General features: G+C 45.3%; 1 protein-coding gene and 1 non-coding gene across 3 annotated transcripts in view; one reads left to right on the top strand and one right to left on the bottom strand.

The window, feature by feature from the left end:
• The window catches only part of TMEM259 (transmembrane protein 259), a 31264-nt gene extending 8833 nt beyond the window's left edge, over positions 1–22431 (bottom strand). The window contains exons 1-6 of one of the 2 annotated variants that reach the window (XM_026654926.2): positions 21412–22431; positions 11657–11923; positions 9169–9346; positions 2191–2301; positions 515–637; positions 113–213 (exon numbers count right to left, since the gene is read on the bottom strand). In XM_026654926.2, coding sequence (XP_026510711.1) covers positions 113–213; positions 515–637; positions 2191–2301; positions 9169–9346; positions 11657–11923; positions 21412–21648 — 1017 coding nt within the window. In that variant the 5' untranslated portion in view covers positions 21649–22431. The remainder of the gene's footprint in view (positions 1–112; positions 214–514; positions 638–2190; positions 2302–9168; positions 9347–11656; positions 11924–21411) is intronic. The other variant, XM_026654927.2, reaches the window with a different exon arrangement.
• Positions 22432–22789: 358 nt separating this feature from the next.
• LOC112109777 lies at positions 22790–22896 on the top strand. Its single transcript, XR_002908344.1, has one exon. It is a non-coding gene; the product is annotated as a U6 spliceosomal RNA (small nuclear RNA).
• The last annotated feature ends 1690 nt before the right edge of the window (positions 22897–24586 follow it).

The following is a 24586-nucleotide window of genomic DNA, read 5'->3' as shown; positions in this document are numbered from 1 at the left end:
TGTGTTAATACAGATGTAGGGCACATACGAAAGTTACCAAAATTAAGTCTTAACTAGCACCTGGCAAGCCCTAGTCCGGAAATCCAGGCAACACTGAAACCATTTTACTTACAAATATGACCATGATAACAAAGGCTGCTAGGTACGAAGTCCTAGCCATCCACATGCTAACAAAGCGATAGTGCTCCCCGGACACCACGTTGCGGAGGAAACCTGGAAGAAAGAGAGGAGCCTGGTCTGATTAAACAATAAACGATAGGCTGAGCTTCCTGTATTGGTGCATCCTTCGTTCTTATTCAGCATAAGGCAGGAGAAAATCTTCCTTGTGGCCATTATCCTCTCTTCTCACACTTATTTCATTTTACTTGCCTGGTGATAATCTCCCAATGGAGCCGGGTAACCGTTCTCAGTACTAGGGCATGGTCAACAGCCAGGGCACACCATTCATGCACCCACAGACTCCATGCACCTCCTCCAAATATTCCACCACAAAATTGTTTCCTGGTGCCTTTACCTTTGTTCTCTTCGTTTTCAGCTAAAGCTTTCACACTGGACATTAGAATGTCATCGTAACCCAGGAACTCGTCCAGCAGCAGGCGACTAAATCGGTCTCCAAAGCACTGGTCCCTGGTGGGATCTGCAGGAAAAGCAAAGAAGATTCACTCTGTTCAATCAGAGGTGAAACCGCGGAGCAGGAAACTTTACCTGTTACTATTTACATCAAGACCCATCAGATGCTCTGTGGTGCTATGTGGGCAAACAGAATTCGATTCCCAGGCTTAGACTCGCCCTCCTTAAGCCTGCGGAAGTGGTGCATTTTCCCCAGCTAAGCACGGCACTACCTTGTCTGAGCCTTTTGGCAGGACAGTAGGCATAGTACTGTAGAAACATTGGCTTTTGCAGTGGGATGAGAACGGCCAATATGGACTGAAGTTCTTCACATGGCAGAAATAATCAGGAAGTGTAAGGACAGTGAGATGGATGGTTACAGTTATTTGCAACGAGATTCAGAATTAAAGCAAAAGGATCTTAAAATGTTGAATCAAAGTGACTCAGCATCCCCAGGTAATTCCAGGCACTGTTGGAAAAGTTTCAGCATTCCACCACAGAGGTGGCTGCCTTGATTAGGTCAATCTAGTGACATGAAAGTGCTACATACATTCAAATGAGTTTTATATACACATGTAATTGCTCACAATGCGGCTGGGATCCATCCAGATGAAAGGTGGAATATAAATGCAAGCCATTTTTAGTAAGGCAGGTAGGGTGCTTATTTAGGAATTTGAAAGATCAGACCAAATAAAACCAACACCTACCTTTAACGTAGACCGATTTGTTATATGCCCTGTAATCACTGTTTAATACAGCAGAACACACCACTGCTTGCACTACTTATGTCTAATCAATCTAGTCTGATTGCTGCACATATTTTGGCATCTGATTAATTAGGATTTTTGGCACTAGAAGGTATAAGACTACACTTATTCCTTGGAAACTTGTTAATTAAGAGAATATCAGTGGAACAGAACGCTGTCACAGGATAATGGTCACCCAAGAGAATTCACCACCAGTACTGTACGTCGGTCTGAGTGGTTTTAAGACCAGTTTTTTCTGAATTATCGTTTCCCATATTTATATTCTTAACTTGGGGCTATGCAGGATGCAGAGATGATCAGAGATAAACACCAGTGCTAAGGAGACATGCTCAACATTGTCTCTGATAGGGATAATCGTTCCTGACAATAGGTATTGATGTTGTGCATCACAAGTGTTACGTCTCTGAGGGCTGCAGGCTATTTTGTTTCTAGCCTCTAAAGTTTAAAGCAAAGGAGGAAAAGCAACAAAATAATACGAATTGGGCAGAGTTTAGGTTTGGTCTCTTGAGATTCCTTCCTGGGAGGGACAACTGCTCTCGAAAATAACGCTAGGCCTCAGATACTGAAACTCATTGCTTAGATTCAGACTCCATAATGGATGCCTTGGCATTGTATTGGAAAGACACTGCCTGTAAAAGACCGTCCTTCTCTGAACGAGGGCCCCCTCCACTGTTATAAAAGGTTTCTGTGCGATTGAAGCAAAGGTAGGTATGTGGGGGCATGGCTAAAATTGGGGTATTGGCAAACAACATGCAGGCATTTTAGAAGAGTCTTGTCAACTAATGCATGAGCCCCGATCATGTCCCTTACATACCTAGTGTCACCACCATGACTGGGATGCTGAGACGCTGACGAGTGCTCTGAGACAGGCGTAAAAACCCGTACTCCAAAGAATACTCCACAATGTACTCTTCCTGGGGCCACACTGCAAGAGAGGAAGGGAAAGGAGACTCAACAGCAGGGTTTGCAAACTACCGTGGATACCCCCTCTTTACCCCGTCACCTCCTGAAAAGCAGGTTTGCCAAGAAACAAGCACAAGCGGCCTTTTGTCATTGTAAAGCTTTGGTTGCAATTTTTACATCACTTTTCCCCCCCATAGTAATCCCACCCCATTAACATGGATAGGAGTGAGCCCTTTGATGCATTTCCCAGTGGCGTTCACCCCAGGAGGTGCACTGGGTAGACATCAGCTGTTGGCTTTGGGGGAATCCCCTCGACCACTTCAGCAGGAGCATCACTAAGGAAGTGTCCACTCACTTTGGACTTCGGGCATTGGAAGGTGCCATGTTTATAGCCTGGGTTCCTGGAGTCCTACCTACAAGGCCTGGGGTTTTTAAAAGGAGCCCATCCACTACCTTGATAACTAAGCAGGATCAGCAACAGCGCAAGGCTTCCCCATGTTATTCTACCAACAGGCTGCAACTCCAACCTGGAGGTAGACGTCTTCATGCCTAGTGGTCTCTACGCAAACTGCCCCATCAGTCGGGCTAGTATTAGTCTTTTGAAAGTGACCATCTCCCCATCAACTCATTTCACACAGGCCATCAAATGGTAAGAGCAGCAGGTCACTACTGTTTGGACCATGAGACTCTCCCAATCTCTAATATAGGGGCCAATTTAACAAAACCATTAGTAACCAGACTTCAGCAACAGACAGTAAAGCAGATGGAAGAACTCCAGCTCACTGTCTCTGAAGATCACAGATTTGAACCCTCCTCTGAAGCAAAGCACAATAAACCAGGAAGGCACAGCAAAGGGAATCAGGAGACTATACACCACATGGAATAATGGACTTGAATGGATGTCATAGGCCCTACTGAGAACATGTTCTGTCTTTCTCTTTCCCCACTCTGGCCCCCAGACACGGGACGTTTGTTGGACCTGTGCTGAACCATGCTTCTGCCCCTCGTTCCATTCCTCATCCAAGAGGAATCATTCCTCAAATGGTAATCCCTGTTCTGCCACTGACTTGGCTTTGGTTTCAGAGTGGTAGCCGTGTTAAGGTGCCACAAGTACTCCTCGTTCTTTTTGCTGACTTGGTTTTGTGACCTTCACTTCTGGGCCTCTGTTACCCTATTTGTGAAGGCAGGATAATACCACCCGTACGGAAGAGGGGCTGTGAGGCTGGATCTGATTATCTCTGTCAAGGGCTTTAAGAGCAATGAATTGAAGATACTACAGAAAGACAAAGTATTATTAAAGTCACAATATACTCTAGGACTTCAGTTTCCAAAGCAACCAGCTTATAACTTCAGCTACAGACAAGGAGCAGACAAACCCTTAAAAAAAAAAAAAAACAAAGATCCTGTTTTTATTCACATTCTCTCATAAGAAAAGTGACAGATAAGCATTACCCACTCAAGAGTCACTAGTGCCTTAAGGAAAAGCTTTGAAAGATATTCCATTTAGAAACAAGTCTGCTTAGAGAATTGCCTTCCACAGATATGACAGCAAGGTTTTCAAGAACTGATTGGTAAGAGTTGTGAAGGTTTCCTATCAAGAATGAGGCTGGGCCCAGGGGAGGCCTGGGACCTGGAACAGAACGGATTGCTGGTAGAGGACAAATCGGTGTTTAGTGTGAGAAGCGGAACAATTTACAATGGCAGACATCTGATGTGATTTACAGGTTGGCTTCAGAACGCCTGTGCTCCTGGCACTGCGCCTGCAGGAATGGAAGCCTCTCAATCTTACTCTGTCCTCAAGTGACCTCTTGATGCAGGCCCCCTTCAGCTGTTGAAGATTTCCTAGCAGACTGCCAACATAAACCCATGATTACAATGGGCCTAACAGGGCTTCACGCCAGGAAATATGGATTTTTTGCCCCTGTGAAGTGCTGCCCAGGTTTAAGTTTTTTGTGCAAGGTGCTACAGCCTTATTATTTTAACAGAATATTTTTGTCAAAAACAGATCACTTGGATGTTTCAAGCATTCACAGGCAGCTAATATAAGTGGATGTGGCTGTATACTGCGTTATACAGCTAAATGACTCACTCTCAAAGAGCAGATAACAAAAATACATCAATCCATATAAGATGTTTTTTGGCAAAAATTAAATATCTTTACGAAGAACTTCCCTTTTAAGGCCAATTAAATCAATGAATACAAAGAAATGTACACAGCTCTGGATCAGTTTGGTCAAACAACCACAACACGAGGGTCTTTTTGGTGGGAATCTTCCACTCCTCACCCCCAATACTTGGACATTAGCCAACAATTAGTCCCAGGCAGAAAGTCATTAACCTTTGCATATCATATAAGCACTGAAACCAGAAGTCATGTTTGTGTGGGTTGCAGAACAGGAGAACTGATCTCCTGGTGATAAAAAGCAAGTTAAAATTGCTTCCCTTTCCCCACTCAGTCCGTGAGGTATCTGAACACAGCGGAACAGGAAATCGTGTAGCCTATAGAACTAACCTGCTTGCTTGCATATATCTTTTCTTATAGTGTAGTGTGACAGACCCAGACCAGTGGGGTACAGGAGTCTGGTAGAGGGCAAATATACTGGTCCCTGGATGAGTAGTTTTCTGTTCCCTGAGTGACCAGAGCAAGGGCTGCACTAGAGTAATCAGGAACCTGCTAGAAACAGTTAAGGCAGGCAGGCCAATTAAGAAGAAGCTGCTAGAATCAATTAAGGCAGGCTAATCAGGGCACCTGGGTTTTAAAAGGAGCTCACTTCAGTTTGTGGTGCGAGTGTGAGGAGCTGAGAGGGTGTGCTGCTGGAGGACCGAGGAGCACAAGCGTTATCAGACACCAGGAGGAAGGTCCTGTGGTGAGAATAAGGAAGGTGTTTGGAGGCGGCCATGGGGAAGTAGCCCAGGGAGTTGTAGCTGTCATGCAGCTGCAGTCCACAGGGCCCTAGGCTGGAACCCGCAGTAGAGGGCGGGCCCGGGTTCCCCCCAAACCTCCCAATTGACCTGGACTGTGGGTTCTTCCAGAGGGGAAGGTCTCTGGTCTGTTCCCCAACCCACATGGTGAACCTCTGAGGCAAGAAAATCCGCCAATAAGCGCAGGACCCACCAAGATAGAGGAGGAACTTTGTCACACTAGGTAATTGATGTATTGTAATACGTTTATAAACTTATATTAAAGTACGTTTGGCTGTAATGCAAGAGACCTACAGGCAAAAAACCAGTACGTTAAGCTAAAGCAAAGTTGGCATATCTATATTGGGCCCTTTTACCCAGAAAGTAAAGTTGACCTTTATCTTGTTTATTCTATACCTAAATAAGTACCCACACCTATGTCTATGACCTTTTATCTAGACCAATAGACAATGGAGAATGGCATAGGGGGGTTTTCAGTGTTGTACCCACAGACTTAACAAGTACACCACAAGAGACTGATGTGCATACATACATACCTGTCATCAATACGCACATACATATTAGCCTATGGGGTAAGTGTACCCTAACATTTCTGTGGGTGAGAAATGAAATTTGGGCATAAAAGGAAGAATTTCCGGCACTTGCCCTATAAAAGAAGTTACCCACCTCGATAGAGTACTCCATTCTCACTCCATCTCCATTTCTCACTTTACTCCATTTCTTACTTATTCTCACTTACTTCCTCCACTCTATCTACAATAACTGCTACTATTAGTAGGCTATACTTGTTCTTCTTAAACTTTAAGTTTCAAAGGAACTAGGCTAAGCTTGGTTTCCTTAAGTTTTATTCTTTATTAGGTTTTGATTTTAAGTTTAAGTTAGTCAAGTAAACCCTACATTCACTTTAATAGCTCATAGCATTAGTTTCTTCTAAGCACTGTATCCCTCACTCAAGAATTAAGAAACCTGAACTGCAAGGCTGTTCCCGTGTCTCTTACCACCAGGTTATAAAGGAAGGGTGTGAGTATATTAACCAAAGCTTTGTTGCATATAATACTATATTATCATATGTATCTTTTGAATAGCAGTAATTCAATTGTAACTTTGTAATTCTGGGTATTTTACCATTTACTTACTATTATTAATTTTAATAAAAAGTCTTTAAGGCTATATCTGTGTTAGTGTGAGCTTCCTGTCATACCCCCGAGGGTCCTTTGTAAATTCTGTGGAGCCTGATTCGGGACAAGAACTTTTATCTTCTGATCAAACAGATTGGCGAGCCTAAAACCCATACTATTAATATTAGTGATTTAGTATTATTAATATTAATTAAATTAAATTAAATAAGAAATTAAATTAATAAATTAAATTCCCATATTATCCAAATTAATATGATCAGTACACCCTAAATCAGGCTACAATCCACACGGTTGTAATCAGGGTTTGACGCTTCACACTGCAACATGTGTGTAAAGAATGATGGACAGACACACCTGTGTGTTCTCCAAGGAATCTATGGCGGAGATTTATGCAACTTCCATTTTCTACACATTTTGGGAATGCTGTAAGAATATTCTCCTACCCCCGTCACTCTGACTACAATAAATGGTAAGTAGACACCCCACACGGGACAAAACTACTCCGCTTTCTTGGAAGGACAAGGTATACATATAGCTGCCACATTTGCTTATCCCAAAGGTTAATTTAGCACATCATATTGCGTCAACTCATGCAAACTTGAATCAACTCAATAGCGTATGCCAACTCGGTGCTTTAAGATCAACACCATGTGCCTCCGTTAAATTAATTATAAATGTATATTTTGGAGGCCAAAAAAAAGCTTAAATGCATTGTACTTTGAAGACAGTTTTGAACATTTTCCTGCGCTTTGAAGTTTCCCTAGGTTTCGCAGCTGCAGTCAGACCTGCTGGTTCTAACCACAGTCAACTAACTTCTCTAGACTTAGAACATCTCAGGAGACAGGAACTGCTGCTGCTTCCAGAAGGGCCAAAACCAGAGGCAGGAGGAATAAGTAGGTTTTTTTTAAAAAAAAAAGCCTTTTCACATCACTTTATGATTGTTATGACTGCCTGCTTAAATGGGAGTTTAAACTAGACGTTGTCTGCTGCGACAGCCCCAAGACCAGAAAAATCCTGTTAAGGAGCAGCCAATCCATTTAAAGAGGATTTTTCCCGAACAGTGTCTTCCTAAAGAAGGCAGACCAAAAGAGAGTCAGGCTTCCCATGATGAAAATATTTTAAAGGAACACAGATTAAAAGTCATATATAAGAAATGTAACTTCCTTTCCTGAGTTACTAGCAACACATTATGTAAGAGAAATTTCAACATAGATTTGCAGCTTCCCACTTGTTTACTTGTTACATTTCACCCAGTAGGTGATGAAAGACGACTGGTCAGTTTTACTTTTCGGTTTTCACTGGTAGCACAATTGCAAACACGGACAAAGTGTTTAAATCCCATCACAAGAATTGCTTTCATTTAGATCATGAAAGCATCTATATCAATTTATTTTAATGTATCTTATACAAAGATTAAAAGTTGAGAACTAAACCGTGTCCCTTTAATTGGGGAAGGTAAAAAGATGAGGGAAATTAGTCCTATTTCCATTCCCACAAACCTTTTTGACAAGATGCACTTGGTTATTACACTGTAAAGAAGTGGACAGCACCACCTATTAATTTCTCTCTCCTCTTGTCAGATTATTTCTATTGAGAACTCAGCAGAAGAGCCTATTCAGTGTACACTACAGATAACATGGGGGAGTTTTGCACGGGCCTCAATGATGGTATTGCACCTCCCACCCCAAAAAAAACCACCTCTGTGATATATACAATATATATTTCATTCCCAAGTCTTAAGCAGTGTCATGACCCCCTAATCACCAACACAAGTTCAGGACTAAATCAATCCTAGACCAGCACCAAATAAATATTGCAAGATCAAGGGAACAGTGAACATTTTAATGTTAGCGCTCAATCCTTCATAGCTAGAAATAATGGTTTAGACTGCTGGAAAGCAAAGAATCCCAGTTTTCCAGTGAAATAAAACATCCGTTTCAGTAAACAAGATACGCTAACTATTAAGTCATTCCATTTATCATGATCCTACTTCAACCCATATGTGATTTTAACAGCTATCTAGTACAGACAGAAACCAAAGCATATGCCTTGAATCGCAGTTTAAGGGATAAAAACCCATGGTCTCTTTCTAAAAGGTGTGCGATATTAGCTGCTAAAATCACGTTGCAATTGAAGTAGGGAAGATAAAAGCAAGATGGGGTATTCTGAATGATGTGATTCTAGCATCTCCGTATCTCGCAGTCTGTCAGGGTTAAGATCAGTGGATCAGTACAGATGCTTTCAGGAGCAGTTAGCTATTCCTGGACAAAGGATCAGAAAATCCCTGCTAGTACTATTAAGAATATGTATTATAAATTGGATTTACTGATTCCACCCCCCAACCCCTCTCGGGACTTTCTTGCATCTCCCCTAGAGGATAAAAAGACAACACAGTTGCTCAGGTGAATTATGGGGGAAAAGGTGAAGGGGAGGTTGGTTCATCTTCTTTTGGCCCATCTGGCATTGGCCACTGTCAAAGACATGATACCACACCAAACAGTTTGTTCTAGTATAACCATTCTTGTGATGCTTTATCAGTGTGGCCTGCCACAGTTTGAGGATCAGCATAACAATCCAGATATTACTGGCGACAAGAGGCTTCAGCAGACTTCACAGCACAAGCCTGCTCCCTCCCCAACCCTCCAGCCAAAGAGCAAAGTTCTGCAGAACCAAAGTCAGTCTTTGTCAATTTCACATCATTCGAAGGCAAGGGGGACATCTGGAAAGGTTATTATGCAAGTGCCTCGAGACGCCAAGAGGAGTGAAAGGGAGGATATACAGGTGAAAGGGGAGGAGGGAACATGGATACCAGTGTAAGTTGTCTTTACCTGCTCTGGCTAGCATCTCAAACTCGGACACAGTCTCACTCAGAGGCTGCATACCTTTAGTGGTCGCCTCGCTAAACGAGAACTCCTGGCTTTCGTTCTGGGTCACCTGGGTCAGTGCCTCAGTGCTGCTCGCCCGGGGTGGCTTGAGAAACACCTTGGGCTCGATGTCCAGCTCAAACTGTTGAAAAACCATTGGAATGAAAGTAGCATTAGTGCTCATTTCGATTCTGGGCTTCCAAGCCCCTCCACCATCCAGTTAACGAGTCAAACACTGAATCAATCGTAGAATATCAGGGTTGGAAGGGACCTCAGGAGGTCATCTAGTCCAGGAGGAAAGACAGACACAAAACCCAACCTTTGCAAGCATTCATAGTCACATCTTAAAACAAACAGAGCTTTGGACTGACAAAAAATGGTGGAAGCATGGGGAGAAATGCTGTTGGAGCTGGACGCAGGGTTCTTGTAGGACTACACCGCCTGGCGTGTTCAGGGTAATTACCCTCTTACACGTGACAGAGTCCCAGTAGACTTCAAGGACAGAACGAGCCGCATAATGTTAACAGCCTACTCGATCACAGACAAACAAACTGCCAAGACGTTGATAGGGCAGCACAAAATCATTGTTTATCATATTTCTGAACCTGAGGTGGCTGCACCAGTAAACCAGAACAGCAGACTAGGAGATCCCAAAGTGAAGGGCCCCACAGATTAAAGATTTTAAAAGCCAGGAGGGTAAGGGAAGTGAAGTTACAGAGACTGTATGTAGTTACTAGCATTCATGTATGTGAGCCAGCTATGTGGAGGTGATAGCCAACTGCTAAATTGGAGAAATGCCATGAACTGCACAGGTACATTGAATTTATCTATAGACCTATGGCTGCTTCACCATAATCCACCACCCCAAGTTTTATTTTAACACTCCAAATCCCTTTGGAGCTTCAAACAGCTTCCATATTTTTATCTGAACCCACCAGAGGGAATATCTCTCTCCCATCCCTTTGTGTGTTGATTTCCCCCACAAAGCTAGCCCTAGCCTGGAAAGGCCAAGATTCAGTCCTGGGCTAATAGCAGCTTTTCTGTGCCTAAAAATGTCACAGCTTTTCAGTCTGGTGTGTTGTAGCCCAGCAGACTAAAAAAACAGAGCTTTCTACCGCAGGAAAGGGGACACGCAAGCTGGCGAGCTGATCCATCAGCCGGGGAAGGGGAAGTCACGTCGCAAACAAAGGCACAGCTCCAGTTCTCTTCACAGGGCTCTCTTTATTAACAAAGATTCAGAGCAAGTTGCCACCACCCAAACCTGTCTCACTGCCCTACAGCCGTTTAGCTCTTTTCTTCCAGGCCTTTCACAAGCCTCCCTGTTGAGGCTTCCCCACAACCAGATCCTGAAGGTGTCTTCCTCTCAGGACTTCTGCCAGACAGCTGCAGAGAGCCCTTTCCCTGACCCTGAGTATCTCCTCTCTGGTCCCCTGCCTGAGTATGCAAGTTCCCCTTGGACACATGACTAGAAACTGGCATATGACCTACATACAGCTCTCTGGTTTAAGGGCCCAAAGACCCACTGCCCAGTTACAAGGCCATGGGACTCAGCACTCCTCTCTAGCTCTGAAAGGGACCATGGTTTCAGACTTTAAAGCAGAGGCATTTTTAGGTACAGAAAGGCTACTTTGCAGGTGGTATTTTCCGTTTGTTTTAATTTCTTTCCCCTTCTGGGCCCTACTCATGGCATCTAACATCACCAGGCTTTACAGACAGGGAGATACAAGAAATAATCCCAATACAGTGATTTAAAAACCTCTAAAACATACCTAAAAATAGTTTCTCAGTAATATATGACACAGGGGGAATACATGAGGACATGGGATAAAGGCTTTATTGGTCTGAGTTTGGGAAGATCACATTACCCTCACACATACATGATGTGCTGGAAGAGGACAGCACTTATCGCAAACAGATATGCACATCACTTAGTGGTGAGGGGGGATCCAAGGAGAGGCAGAAAATGTTATTGCCGCTGCTCAGGAAAATGTAGAACACCCGTGCATCTGAGTCAAACTATCCAATAGCGCAGCCCCAGGAATGCCTAACGGCACTGCATGCACCGTCTGCTTCTACACAAACCTCCTCCTGCCCACCATTTTCAAATGCACTTTTCAGAGCTTGCAAAAGAAGTGATGCAACAGATGTGCTGAATGGGAAAGGGCTGGCGCGGGGCATTTTCCACGATGGGCCTTCAGCTCTAGAAATCGCATCTCCCACTGGGTCAATGGAGATGGAATTTACCGGCCACTCTAGTCACACAAGTTTCTGCTTGAGGTGGCATTTGGAGAGGTCAGAGGTTCTTTTTCAATTTAAGTGATGAGGGGGGTATGACAAGGGTGGGGCATAGGAATATTTCACTGGCACCAAGCCAATCTGTAAAGTTCTTGCAGGGAACATGGAAACAAAACATCCCCAACTCTTTCCCAGGGAGCACATGGCTAACCTTTACCTTGACAGAGCTGTTTTCAAACATCTCCACGGTCATTTCCTCCTCTTCCTCCTCCTCCTCCTCATGCACAGACTCAATCACCATTCCCGGGAATTTCTCCACCTCGCAGAACTGCAGGAAGATGGGGGCTCGGCTGGAGTTGCGTTGTATTTCCACCCGCAGGATGCCATCGCGCGGCCACTTATCCCGCACGTGCTCCAGGCAGTTAATGGGCGACCGGGAGAAGGCGATGTGAATGTAAGCCAGGATGAACAGCACAAAGAGAGCCTGAAACAGCAGGAAACAAGGGAGAGATCGTGAGTACAAGTTGGCTCCTTTTAAATTTGCTACTTTTACAAACTCACATGCTTTATAGATGTTTCTTGCTAACCAGTAAGATACTTGGATGTGTTTGGGCCAACAGACACAGAAATAGCCGAGACTGGGAAGCTTCAAAGATCTTGACAGTCTAAGCATCAAAATATTAACAGCTAAAGTTCCTGGAACCAGTTCATCTCTTCAGCTGGGCAAGGCCGATCCAGGGAGCATTTTGCCATGAACCTGCATCAGCCTTTCCCGTCACACCTTGTAAAGCTGAGGCCTGTCTGCTGTGGGTGGAGGCTCCATTATACCTTTCACAGGAGTAGAAGTTGGGCCTGGTGTCACTGACCAAAGCTTCCCCATTCACACATTTGTTGCACAATGTGCTGTATGCTGAGTGGCTGCCACCCCAGAAGCAGCTGTATTTCAGCAGCCTTGTATGTATATTGTTTGGGTTTGTTCACATGCTACAGAGATCTAAAATGTTACAAAACCAGGGCCAGATTCTGACCCAAAATAGTAGCACTTTACATTCATTTTGCACTGGTGTAAACGCTTGCACAAAGGGGCAGGGCAGTAGAGAATCAGGCGCCCAGTCTTTTCTGAATAAGAGGCACAATATCAGTTCTACTAGCAACTGAGTTGGCAATAATGGTTACCAGATAGTGGGTTGTAATAGCCATCTAATATGGCAGCAGAGGTCCGTTTCAGAGAAAAACTGTCCTGGATACCTCTGGGAAGCACAAGGTTTAATTTCCTGGTTTTCCCCAAAAGTAACCTCTCTTCCAAAAAATGCACACCACCCATTTACCTTTGGCTCTCCTCACCCCACTCTCTTGTGCTATTTTCAAATGCTTGTTTGTTGGCAAACAAGCCATCCCTTACTAGACTTTCCACTCTGACCCAGAAACTGGTTTCCAGTGGAGGGAATATACTGTATGAATGAACTGGGCCAGAATGTTCCAGAAAGTGTAACTCTAGTAATTAATTCTCATGTATTTATTCCCAAGCCTCTAGAATTCAGTTTAATATTGACAAGGTCCTTGCTTAGGTTAGTGCCAACATACAACCTTTGCTCAGGAGATATCACAAGTCATGAGACAGTCACCGGAAATGTTTTAAAGGGACAGAGTCAGATAGTTTTAGGTCTTATTTCAAAGACTTTCATTAAACTTTTCTGTTAGTTCTTGTGATTTATTTTTTTTAAAGTTTCCAAGGACAGAGTTTGAATTTAAAATCATTTCCTTTCTACCTGTAGAAAACACTGCAGAATTGTACTAGTGAAAGATCACTAGGTAGTGAAATTGACCAGCCTGTTTTCATGCCCCATGCTGAATGGAGCTCAAACAGTGAAAAGTAAGCTAATTTTTTTTTAAAGACACTTTTAACCTTAATAAACTAGGGCTTTGACAAGCGCATAAGGACATTTTTTTAAATTACAATTTTTAATCTAATAATGATCCATTAACAGCAAAGTCCCAGAATTTACCAGGGTGAATATACTGGGCTACAGGTATATGTTTCACTAAGAAACCATCTTTGATGAGTGCTAAGCACTGCATATTTTCATTACGCCACACAATGTAATGAAAGGAATGGGGATGGTATCCCAGGATCAATCAAATCCTGTAAGAACATGACTGCGAACCAAGTACAGGTATCAGACTACACAAACCTTCCCAGATACAACTAGCCTGTCTCGGATTTCTGGCTTGGTAGAACTCCCCTACTGTATCTTACATATGCAGGACGCGCCTACGGTTTGTATTCAGGATTCCTGGGATAGACTATCTTTGGTGCTTGGCTGCTGTTTAAATGTGGTGTTATTCCTTAGCTTGCTGTTCAGCTGTGTGCTTTTATTGTAAGGGAGCTAAAAAAGCCTCAACAGTAGAAGTATCTAGATTATTTGATGTCTAGATCAGACAGTAACCATAATTGCCAAGACAAAAAGTACTCAAAAATAATGAGTCAGACCTGCCCCAAAATCATGATGTTAAAATATATGTTGGGTTCTTATTTGCCTTCTGGGCTTTGAGCCTGTAAGGTGCAAATCAGTATACATTTCCAAGCGTTTCTCGGCAACCATGAGATCTAATTTCTGATCCAGCTTTAAAATATCTATAAACGCATCACACCCAGCCCCAAGGCTGTTCCTTGTTCCTTCCCAATATTGAACAGCAATTCTGCACCATGGGATCACCTTCTCCAGGGAGGGCACGAGGCAAACAATGCTGAGTCTATTCCATGGGCACTTCCTCTGTGGATTTAACACACAGTTGAAAGTAAAAAAATTAAAAAAGTACCCAACCCTTTAGATTGTATTTTGGTGCCACCAAGACTGTCAACAGGGAGCTGGTACCAAATTAAAGCAGGTAACACAAAACAGCTACTACACCGAAAAAACATGCTCCAATTGGGGACATTCCCTGGACATGAAAGGTGCGTGTGTTGTATTCATTACAGGAAAACTGCCAGCATAAAGAGTTTCATTTTTATCTGGCTCCCCACAGCCCCAGCTGCTGCAGTTCCTACCACTGCTCCCCTGCCACCTGATATCACCAGAGGTGAAGGAAGCAGGATTTGAGAAGGAGAACTACGAATTCCAAAACAACAAAGGCTGAGGAAGAAGCCTGCAGCTAGAAACCTTTACTATTTCTTTGTAAACATCATCCAATGGTCATATTTTTGTTGTTTGTTCCCTTTTTAAGGTCCCTACAGCTCCAAAACACAGGCCAGCTGAGGAGAGACTGACAGATTCACTTTGATTATCCTTCTACAGCTGATGCAAAGAAAAGGAGAGGAGGTGTCCAGAAGAGGCACTAAACATACACCCCCTCCCCCACCTTCCAGGAAAGTTCTCCCACTATTCTAACTGCAACTCAAAGCATTGGGAGGAAACAAGCAGTGGTCTTGGGGCTAGGTACAGATACACTCTTACAAGCCATTAACAAGGGGGACCAGAAGATTCCCTCCTATGACCCTAGATCATCATTAGAGGGCTAAATGGGGGGGGGGGAAGAGGAGGAATAGATGATTTAAGCAACTTTCTGAGAAAATTCAAGATAGAGGCAAAAAGCACAGTGAGACCCCCAAAAGAATAGATATTTATGTGGATAAGAAACAGATCTGCAGTTACACTGGTTAGAGGCTCTCTCACATATGGCGCTAGTTAGAGTAAAAATGTATAAGGTACCTCAACCCTTATTTTATAGGATATAAGCCAACCACCAACAGCCCAGAGTTATGAATCTTTCATTGTTGTTTGCAGAGTTGTAGCCGTGCTGGTCCCAGGTTATGACCTAAGGAAGAGCTCTGTGGAACTCAAAAGCATGTCTCTTTCACCAACATAAGTTGGTACAATAGAAGATATTAACCTCACCCACCCAGTCTCTCTCGGAGTTAGGAAGAAATTTCACCCATGAGCAGCTAGTTATTGGATCATGGAACATTATATCTAGGAGAGAATGTTTCCTTTTTTTTGCCGTTTAAGTGCAATACTTGTATGATGAAGTTTTCACAATATGTGTGTATATATATATATATATACACACACAAAATATGTATATTTAACTGAATTCTGAAATGTCATATTTCAGATCTTTGTACAAATTGCCTTGAGGTTTCTGAACCTGAATATTGTTTCTTGCCTGTCTCTTTGTTTTTAAATAAAACCCTTACGGTTGGCATTAGGTAGGAAAGGATGTTTCATAAGCAATTTTTTTTTACTGTTGGCCAGATAAAACAAGTATATCTGTATCTGTGCACTGGTTTATATAAAACCTGAAATTGTAAAATGTTAATTTTTAAAATAACCATAAACTTGTTAAAATTTCCCATGTGTTGGCAGACTCTACCCATATGCATCAAGGCACAAATCCTGCTCCTATGGACTTCAATGGGACCAGGAATTGGCCCAAAATGCTGGCTGCATATTCCTTATGTCCTATAACATCAGTGATAGCATTAGCAAATGTGTCACGGGATATCATTTCAGCCTTTGACAACAGCAATGGTGTCATGAGGACTGCGTGTTGGGGTTTTCAGGCAGAGGTTTTTTTAGCCCCGTATAAGATCTATATGAAAAGGCAGGATTGCCCCAGACCTTACCTTCTCTAGCTTAACCAGATTCTTCCTGAACTTCATTCACCTAGGCCGCTAGCTACTGGGGGAATTCACTGCATGGATAATGAAAGACAGTCTCTCTAATCCTACATGTCCACTGTTGAAGGAAACCAAAATTAAGGGGAAAGTTGGGGCCACTTTAGTCTTGTTTACACAGAGATTTTACAACCCGCTCCAAACCTTTCTAGAGTCATGTTTAAAACTAGTGGCCCTCTTGAGTATTTAGAGCATGGTTGCAGATCTCAGCATAGACAAGGCCTTAATGATCTTTCTTTAAAGGCGGATGAACCTATTGGTTTCATTTATACCAGACCTGCTAAGTGAGATGACAAATGGTACAGCTTTAGCTTTAGAGACAGTATTTCCAGATCATTTGCAGTTTTCTTTCCACTGAATTCTTTCTATTTTAGAAAGCCAATATACTGTCTTTAGTAACCGGAGATCTACGCTGGCAAAGTTCACTTAAAACAAGCATTCCTTTGATTTGTTACAAGGTTAACTGACCAAACAGGAAAAGCAACTTGAGCTCAGGTTAGAAAAAGTCAAGAGATGCCTACATGCAGGCTACGTCCGCGCTGCGTGGACCATACCAGCATAACCACAAAGCCATAACTATGCTGGCATAACCCCGTCAGTGTAGGCTGTATCTACACTATGTCAGGGTTTTTTCAGTTAAGTGTAGAAACACCACCTCCCCGAGTGACAGGAGATAGGTAAACAGAAGCATCTTCCACTGACTTCGCTATGTCTATACGGAAAGTTAAATCACAATAGCTATGTTGTGCAGGGGTGTGGATTTTACACAAGTAGTATGCCAACCTAAATTTTAAGTGCAGACCAGGCCCCAGTCTCTGTTCAATCAGGTAGGTACTAGCATCAGATTTAGTAATGTCTCCTTCCAATCAAGAATAAGACTGAACTCTCCAGAACAGGGGTTCTCTCCACCCCGCACGATGGGGACCCAATCCCAACTGGGGCCTTTGGGCACAAAGATAACTAATAGTGAGAGGAAAAAAACATCAAAGAAAGCGCACACAACTTCATCCAGCCACAAGACCTGCTCAAACCTTTCAGTTTGTGCCCAGAGCTCAGACACCAGCATTGGTGTGAAGCACAACGGGTGTCCTGCTGGAAAGCATAGAACAAAATATACAAGCTACATTTCTATGAATCCCTGCACACTAACTCTACAGATCAAATGCCCAAAACACAGGCGAACTCTTACCAAATTCAGCAGTCGGCCATCAGACTGAAAGACCTAAGCCATGCTGGAAAGCCAAAAGAGGCCTAACGCAATCATTTTGATGGAGGAGAAACTGAAACAGACAATTTTCTCTTCACCATACAAAATACTTCCCCAAACTATTAGGAATAACAAATACTTCCCATTAAAGCACAGGAAAGACTGCATAACTTTATGAGGCATAAGAGGCACAAATAGCCTCAAGACAGGCAACCTCTCACCAAATCAGAAAGGGAGAGCAATAGCATTAAACCCTGCTACTACCATGTCACCAGCCCTATATTCAGAACCTCAACGTTCTGCATGAGCTTCGACATCATAATGTGGCAATAAAGTGATTGAAAATTAATCGAAGCAGCGTTCTTGGGGCTGACATGCAAGTGAGCGCAGCGAGCAATCTCCCTGGATATTCTACAACCTGCAGTAATCAGTTTTTCAACTTAACAGAAAACATGGCTCCTGTCCTCCATGATTCCCAGGCAGAATCTTTCACCCCCAAACACCTTTGACAGCTAGCATCAGAAAGGATCTCAGCTCTTGATTTGTGAGACAGTATCCCTAAGCTAGATCCTAAAATGATCCAGGGTCCCAATATGAATGCCATGCACTTTGAACACCCCGTTATGCAGCACAGACGCAAGAAGTTCTCCAGTCTAAAATTCCTCTTATTCCCAGCATGTTCACTGTAGATTAGTAATACTAAACTACCATTTCTCAATAGGGTACTTTTCAGTGATCTACATTATATTGAAAACTATAGAGGGTTTCAGTTTTCATTCAAGGGGACTAATGTCAGTATTAATTAACAAGAAACAACTAGGAGTCCGGTGGCACCTTAAAGACTAACAGATTTATTTGGGCATAAGCTTTCGTGGGTAAAAAAAACCACTTTTTTAGGTGCATTTGAAGAAGTAGGTTTTTTACCGCTGAAAGCTTATGCCCAAATAAATCTGTTAGTCTTTAAGGTGCCACCGGAATCCTCGTCGTTTTTATGGATACAGGCTAACACGGCTACCCTGATACTTAGCAGAAGAAAGTGATATCACTACAGACTAATGGGTTTTTACCACCTTATTTTGGGGAACAATCCAGGGTGATGTTAACAAATACATTCAATAGCTTGAAGTGCAGTTCCCCACCAAGAACAGTAGAATACTGCACCATGGCTGAGTTTTAGGGGTTGTTCGTTCTCCAACTTCCTTAAAGTGCCTGATCATTGTGTAACACAATGAGTTCTAGTTACTCATTATCCCTGACCTCCTCAGCAGGAGTAAACAGACTGGCAAAGCTAGGCAGCTACACCGCAGATTTGATTAAGAAGCTGAGCTGTACGAAGACATCTTCAGCTATAAGGGACCAATAGATAAGGCAGAAGTTAATACATACCAAAGCTCACCTAGACACTGGTTCTGCAACTCAATACATGCATGTAAATCTCGACAATTGAAGGAGCTCTGTACAGGAATTCACCCCTACACGATAAATGGCAGGACCATGCCTTAGATCTATACCCAGACTGTTTAGCACTAGAGACAGCCAGCATCACACTATGTCCCTACTTAAAAGAACATCTGCTTGAAATCTGGTCAATTAGTTAAAGCACTCTTATGTATGCCACTTGTCCCAGAGTCCCTGTTTTCTATCTGACAACTTAAGACTTCTTTTTAAACTCACTCCTAAGGTAAAAGTAGGTTGTTCTGCACATGTATGCATGGCTAATTCAGCTACCCAGAGCTCTGCAACAGACACTATTCGCTTGGCTACAACTCATTCAATGTAGTCTGGTGGTCATAGAATCATAGAATATCAGGGTTGGAAGGGACCTCAGGAGGTCATCTAGTCCAACCCCCTGCTCAAAGCAGGACCAATTCCGAACTAAATCATCCCAGCCAGGGCTTTGTCAAGCCTGACCTTAAAAACCTCTATGGAAAGAGATTCCACCACCTCCCTAGGTAACCCGTTCCAGTGCTTCACCACCCTCCTAGTGAAAAAGTTTTTCCTAATATCCAACCTAAACCTCCCCCACTGCAACTTGAGAGCATTACTCCTTGTTCTGTCATCTGGTACCACTGAGAACAGTCTAGATCCATCCTCTTTGGAACCCCCTTTCAGGTCCCGTCCCATTTCAAGTTTTTAAGCATGCCTTCAGTTAGTTCTAGAAAAGGAAAAGTTAAAAAGCCTGGCCATTTCCAAGAACAACAACTAAAGATGCTGAGTGAAAGGGTACTATTAGCATATTAAGGTCATTCTGTCATGATGAGATAGGCATTGTTTTATACTTGACAATACTGTCCTATTTGTTTCCTTCTTTTTAAAGTGACTAATGCTACTATAATGTAAGTACATTGCTGTCTCTTAGAAACGAATCATTTTTTGTGAAATTTTTTACATTTAGTACTGGTGAAAAACAGGAGCGTAGACAGTAACAGCACATCCCTACCCAGATCTCACTAACGTGCCTCATTTCCGATCTGCAACTTCGAGGAGTGAGAGGAGATCAGCCTCTATGGCCCATTTAAACTGTGGCCTCTCTGCAGAGACGGCCCACAAGGGAGACCAATCAATACCAGCTGTGGTTGCATAAAGGTACCAAAAAGTGCAGACAAGAGGACAAAGTAGTTTGTAGTTTTCACACTTAGCAGGCTGAGGTAAGCAGTGTTTTCTAACACATGATAAACTCTCCTCCCCTCACCTTTTCCTAATGTGGACAACACCTATTTCTATCCACAACTGTCTTTCCAGAAACCAGGTTGAAAACATCAAATCATTTCACATTGGCCACACAACCATCAGAAGGCGGTACATGTTAGCCTACCAACCTAGGATGGACTACAACCAGTGACCTAGATATGAAAGATTTACTACCCCACTACCAAGCACAGAGGCTATCCAGTGCACCATTGCTCAGAGTTCTTCACAGACCAAAGCCGCCCCCCCTCCCCGCCCCAAATCTGTATCCTGTACTGTGGAGCTCAATGAGATGCACTATCCAATTTTGAGGTAGTGGGCGTTATACTCGGGGGAGGGGGGAAATCATGTGTACACATCCAGGAATATTCCTTCCAGATTTAACTTTGACAAAACAATAAGACAGTGTTTCCCATCCCTCTGGCTTCAATAAACCACTTTGCTAGAATAAGTGAAAAGTTTAAATCTAGGAACTGTTAACAAGAGGATACAATAGAATCTCAGCAGCACAAGGAAAGACTCCCAAACCGATATAAGGTTTTATAATCTATTCACACAAGCTTTTGCCCAGAGAGAGAAATATGGAGGCATTTGGGGAGAGAGACTATTTACTCCGAGATTTGTTAAGTTACTCCTTTCCCTCATACATGAGGTTAGAATGTGACAGATAAGCCAGTAACTCTCCTGGGGAATGCTGGCAGCCACTGTTGTCGAGTCATTAAAAACTAAAACAAAGCACAGAAGCACAGACTGTAAGAGACAATGCTTCATCAGCAGGGAAGCAGACTGAGTCTACAGGACTTCTCCATTTCTAACTGCCATGATTCTATGAATGTAATAATACAGGAAAATGCCCTAACAAGCCTTTCAATTTATTAAAGGGACCCTAAAGGGCACACAAACTGCAGCTCGAAGCGAGCCTCTGAGCCCAGGTAGGCAGACTCACACTAACGCCACTCTAGCTAGCATGCTAAAAATAGCAGTGTGGACACTGCAGCACAGGGACTAACCACCTGAGTTCAGACCTAGAGGGTTGGGCGGGTTTGTATTTGGGTGGCTAACCTATGCCATGGCCTACGATGCAACAGACACACCATGGTGCCTAGCTTGAGCAGAGCTAGCGCATCTCTCTACCAAGACTCGGAGGCATGCTCCCAGCTGCAGTGTATAATGACGATCACAATGGTTCATCCCTTCCTAATGAACAGAAAAATACACCTGCCTAGTGGGACAGTATCTCTGGTTAGTATAGGTGGAGTTAGGTGACTGATCCTAGGGTAGCAGCAAGTCTTTCCTGGGGGGTAAGAATTGTTTGGAAGCAACTTGATTGAACTGCACTTGGGGGTGAAGAATGGATGGAGAAAGTCCCTCCACTTGATACATAAGTAGCCCTGCCCCTCACCTTGAGAAGGACGAAGAACTCGAAGATGCGGCGGAACGAGGGTGGGAAGAGGCGGGCATAGGTTACAGCCATCTTGAAGAAAAGGGCATGGAAGAGGCGATCGCGCACATTAATCAGGGGGTTCTGGTTGAGGTTGGGGTTCCGTACCCCCCGGTTGTTTCCACCGGCAGCCCCACCACCCCCGTTGTTGTTCACGGGGTGATGGTGATTGTTCGCATTGGGCTGGTTCTCCGACATCCTGATCCTCCGGGGGTGGGGGAGCTAGGCGGTGAGTGTGCAAGCTTTCAACGGCAAGAACTTGAAGGCCTGCCTCCCCTGCAGGAGCTTCAGTGGGAGAGGCTACTTTCTTCTCGGGAAGAGAGCTTGGGTGGGGCTCTGTCCCCCTGAGTTTAGCCCTTTCGGTGGGGCGGGAGGACAGGGGAGGAAAAAGGCTGCTGTGCCCCTCAGGGGGAGTTTCTACCCTCCCTAAGTCTAACGCAGTTTCCCTTGGGGGGTGGGGGGTTCAGTGCCCCCTTTGCAGGGACCTGGGGGCGATATGCCAGAGGGGACTCGCTGCTGTTTCTGTAAGGGGGAGGGAGGGGCTCGAGGGCTACCCCCAGGAGGCTCACACCGAGGCACAGTCCCGGGGGGGGGTGCCCCGGAAGGTAATTGGGGGTGACCCCTTGGGGACGGGACGGGGGTCACTAGGCTACCCCTTGGGGCAGGAGCCCTGGTCCCCGGCAGGATGCGGGGGGCAGTCGGTCCCCTGGGGGTTGGGGGGCTGCCCCTAGGGGGAGGGACCGCGGGGAGGGACTCAGCCCCCGGGGGGGGGGGCCGCTGGGGCCGCGCTACCAGCCGCGGCGGGGCCGGGGCAGGCCCGTGGGGCGACGCGGCTCCTGGGCCGGCCCCGCGGCCATGGGGGCCCCGCTCCGCCCTGCCTCCCTCGCCGTGCCCAGGGGCCTCCTCGCGCGCCCGGCCACGCTCCGCTTCTCACTGCCCCTGGGCCAGAGCCGCCGCCGCCGCCATCTTCTTCCCCCTCCTGCCCCGGCCCGGACGCGACTCAGCGACAACGAGCGCGCGCGGCCCAAGAGCGGCTGCTTAATAGGGAACGCTGGGACGGTGGCGGGTGAGAGAGGCCGGGCCTTTCCAGCCTCATTTGAATATTCACATCAGGAGGGCCGCTCTGGTTCCCGTCATGCACCGCGACATGAGACTGGTACCAAAATTAAAAGGATTTACGAGGATAAACATAAAAAAGCGCCACCCAACGTGTCAGACGATGTTTTTTGCCGTCTCTAATTATGAATACATCTCTCTGTAGCCACAACGTTGTTCACCCTAATATATAAAGTTTTACGTATATGGAGCTTTAAATAGCAGTTTGGTCCCAGCTAGATTTGTGCTCGCTTCGGCAGCACATATACTAAAATTGGAACGATACAGAGAAGATTAGCATGGCCCCTGCGCAAGGATGACACGCAAATTCGTGAAGCGTTCCATATTTTTGGTGGACGCCTGGCTGGGCTCTACCCAGGTATGGGTTACTCCCCACAACCCAATGCAGAGCCACTCCCTGTGGCTGCATCAGCCTGCGCTGGGCACGGGGCGGGAGCCGCCCTCTGGGAACCTTTTACCATCCAGAGCTCAGCACAGAGGACGTGGGGATACACGGGGAAAGTCGCACCATGGGCATCGTTAAGAGGTCCGCCCAGCCACCGCACCGTTATAAGGCCAGACTGGGGCAGACCAATGGGCCATCTAGCCCAGTATCCTGTCTGCCGACAGTGGCCAATGCCAGGTGCCCCAGAGGGAGTGAACCCAACAGGTAATGATCAAGTGACCTCTCTCCTGCCATCCATCTCCGCCCTCTGACAAACAGAGGCTGGGACAAGGTGTTGGCTTGGCAAACAGAATGGGCGCTCCACGCTCCTACGCCACAGCTGGCCTCACCGACGCTAGGGAATGTTCCCAAACACGTTCCCCAGCGGCTGCTCGCGCTGGCTCAGCGGCAGCGGCAGGAAGCCCACATTTAGCCAAGATGCTGCCAGCGTATTTACTGCTTGCTCATACGCTCCAGCTGTCCCAGTGGCTAAAACGACTGGCGCTTGGGCCATGGTCTGGTGCCCACCAGTAGCACAGCAACATGGCCCTACAACCAACACAGAAAACGTGGCACTGTTGGCAAAGACACTGGGCGAGCCCCGCTGGGCCCATATGCAGCGGTGCAGGAGCTGTGTGAGGAGGCTGTTGTATAAATACAGGCGCCTGGGGAGGAAGCAATGCTTTACCCCGAGTTGAGCAGCAGCCAACAAGGAGCAGAGACGCCCACCGGGCAACACACCAGCGCCTAGCTGTGGTTGTTGGTATCTGGCAGCGTTATCACTTTAAGTCCCAGCAACGCCTGTATTTTTTCATTCAGCGTTTGGCACCCATCCAGGGCTCCGGTGCCCAGCCCACAAATTAAAAATCACTCAGGCTGCTTAGCGACTGCTTCCGGCCCCTTGTTAAAACAGGCTTCCCGGGGCCCCCAGCACACCACACACAGCAATGGATTAACATCGCAATCCCCCCAGTGAGATGGGTCCCTGCCAGGATCCTCCCATCCCTGGTGGCCCCAGAGGCATTTAAAGAACCCAGCACCGTGCCCCCCACTGCGCCTGGCTAACTCCCCCCCCCCTCCAGAATCCACATCTGTTTAAACTTCCCCCCCAGGTCTATGTCTGGTCAAACTACTGCCTTCCATGTCTGGTTAAACTCCCTGATCCTGGGAGCTGTATCTCAGATCACAGCTGACTTCAGCACTCTGGCTAGATGCAAATCACAAAGCGCCAGGTTACAGCCAAGCCCCCTTTCAGCAGCTAAATGTGACAGGGGGTGCTGGCATTAACCCCTCGATGATGCTTGAGGTTCCCAGGGAGGCCGCCCCATCCCTAAATCAGCCACTGCAGCTCCTCGGGCTGGGTGTGGTCTGTGGGATGATTAACTCCAGCTGTCTGAGGGGCTGGGAAAGGGCAGCTGGCCAAGGGCCAGTACCCCCACCCAGCCGTGAAACAGGAGGTGCCCTGCCGAGGGGGGTGGGGCAGCAGGAAAAACCACCTCTGTTGACAACTCAAAGCTCTTGCTCCCCTTAATTAAACTCTGCTTGTGAATAAATCATTGATATATGGGCCCTTCCCATGCTTGGCCAGGTGGCTCT

Source organism: Terrapene carolina, unplaced genomic scaffold (assembly GCF_002925995.2).
Source record: "Terrapene carolina triunguis isolate 2854851 unplaced genomic scaffold, T_m_triunguis-2.0 Scaffold194, whole genome shotgun sequence".
NCBI lineage: Eukaryota > Metazoa > Chordata > Testudines > Emydidae > Terrapene > Terrapene triunguis.
This window is presented reverse-complemented; position numbering and strand designations above follow the sequence as displayed.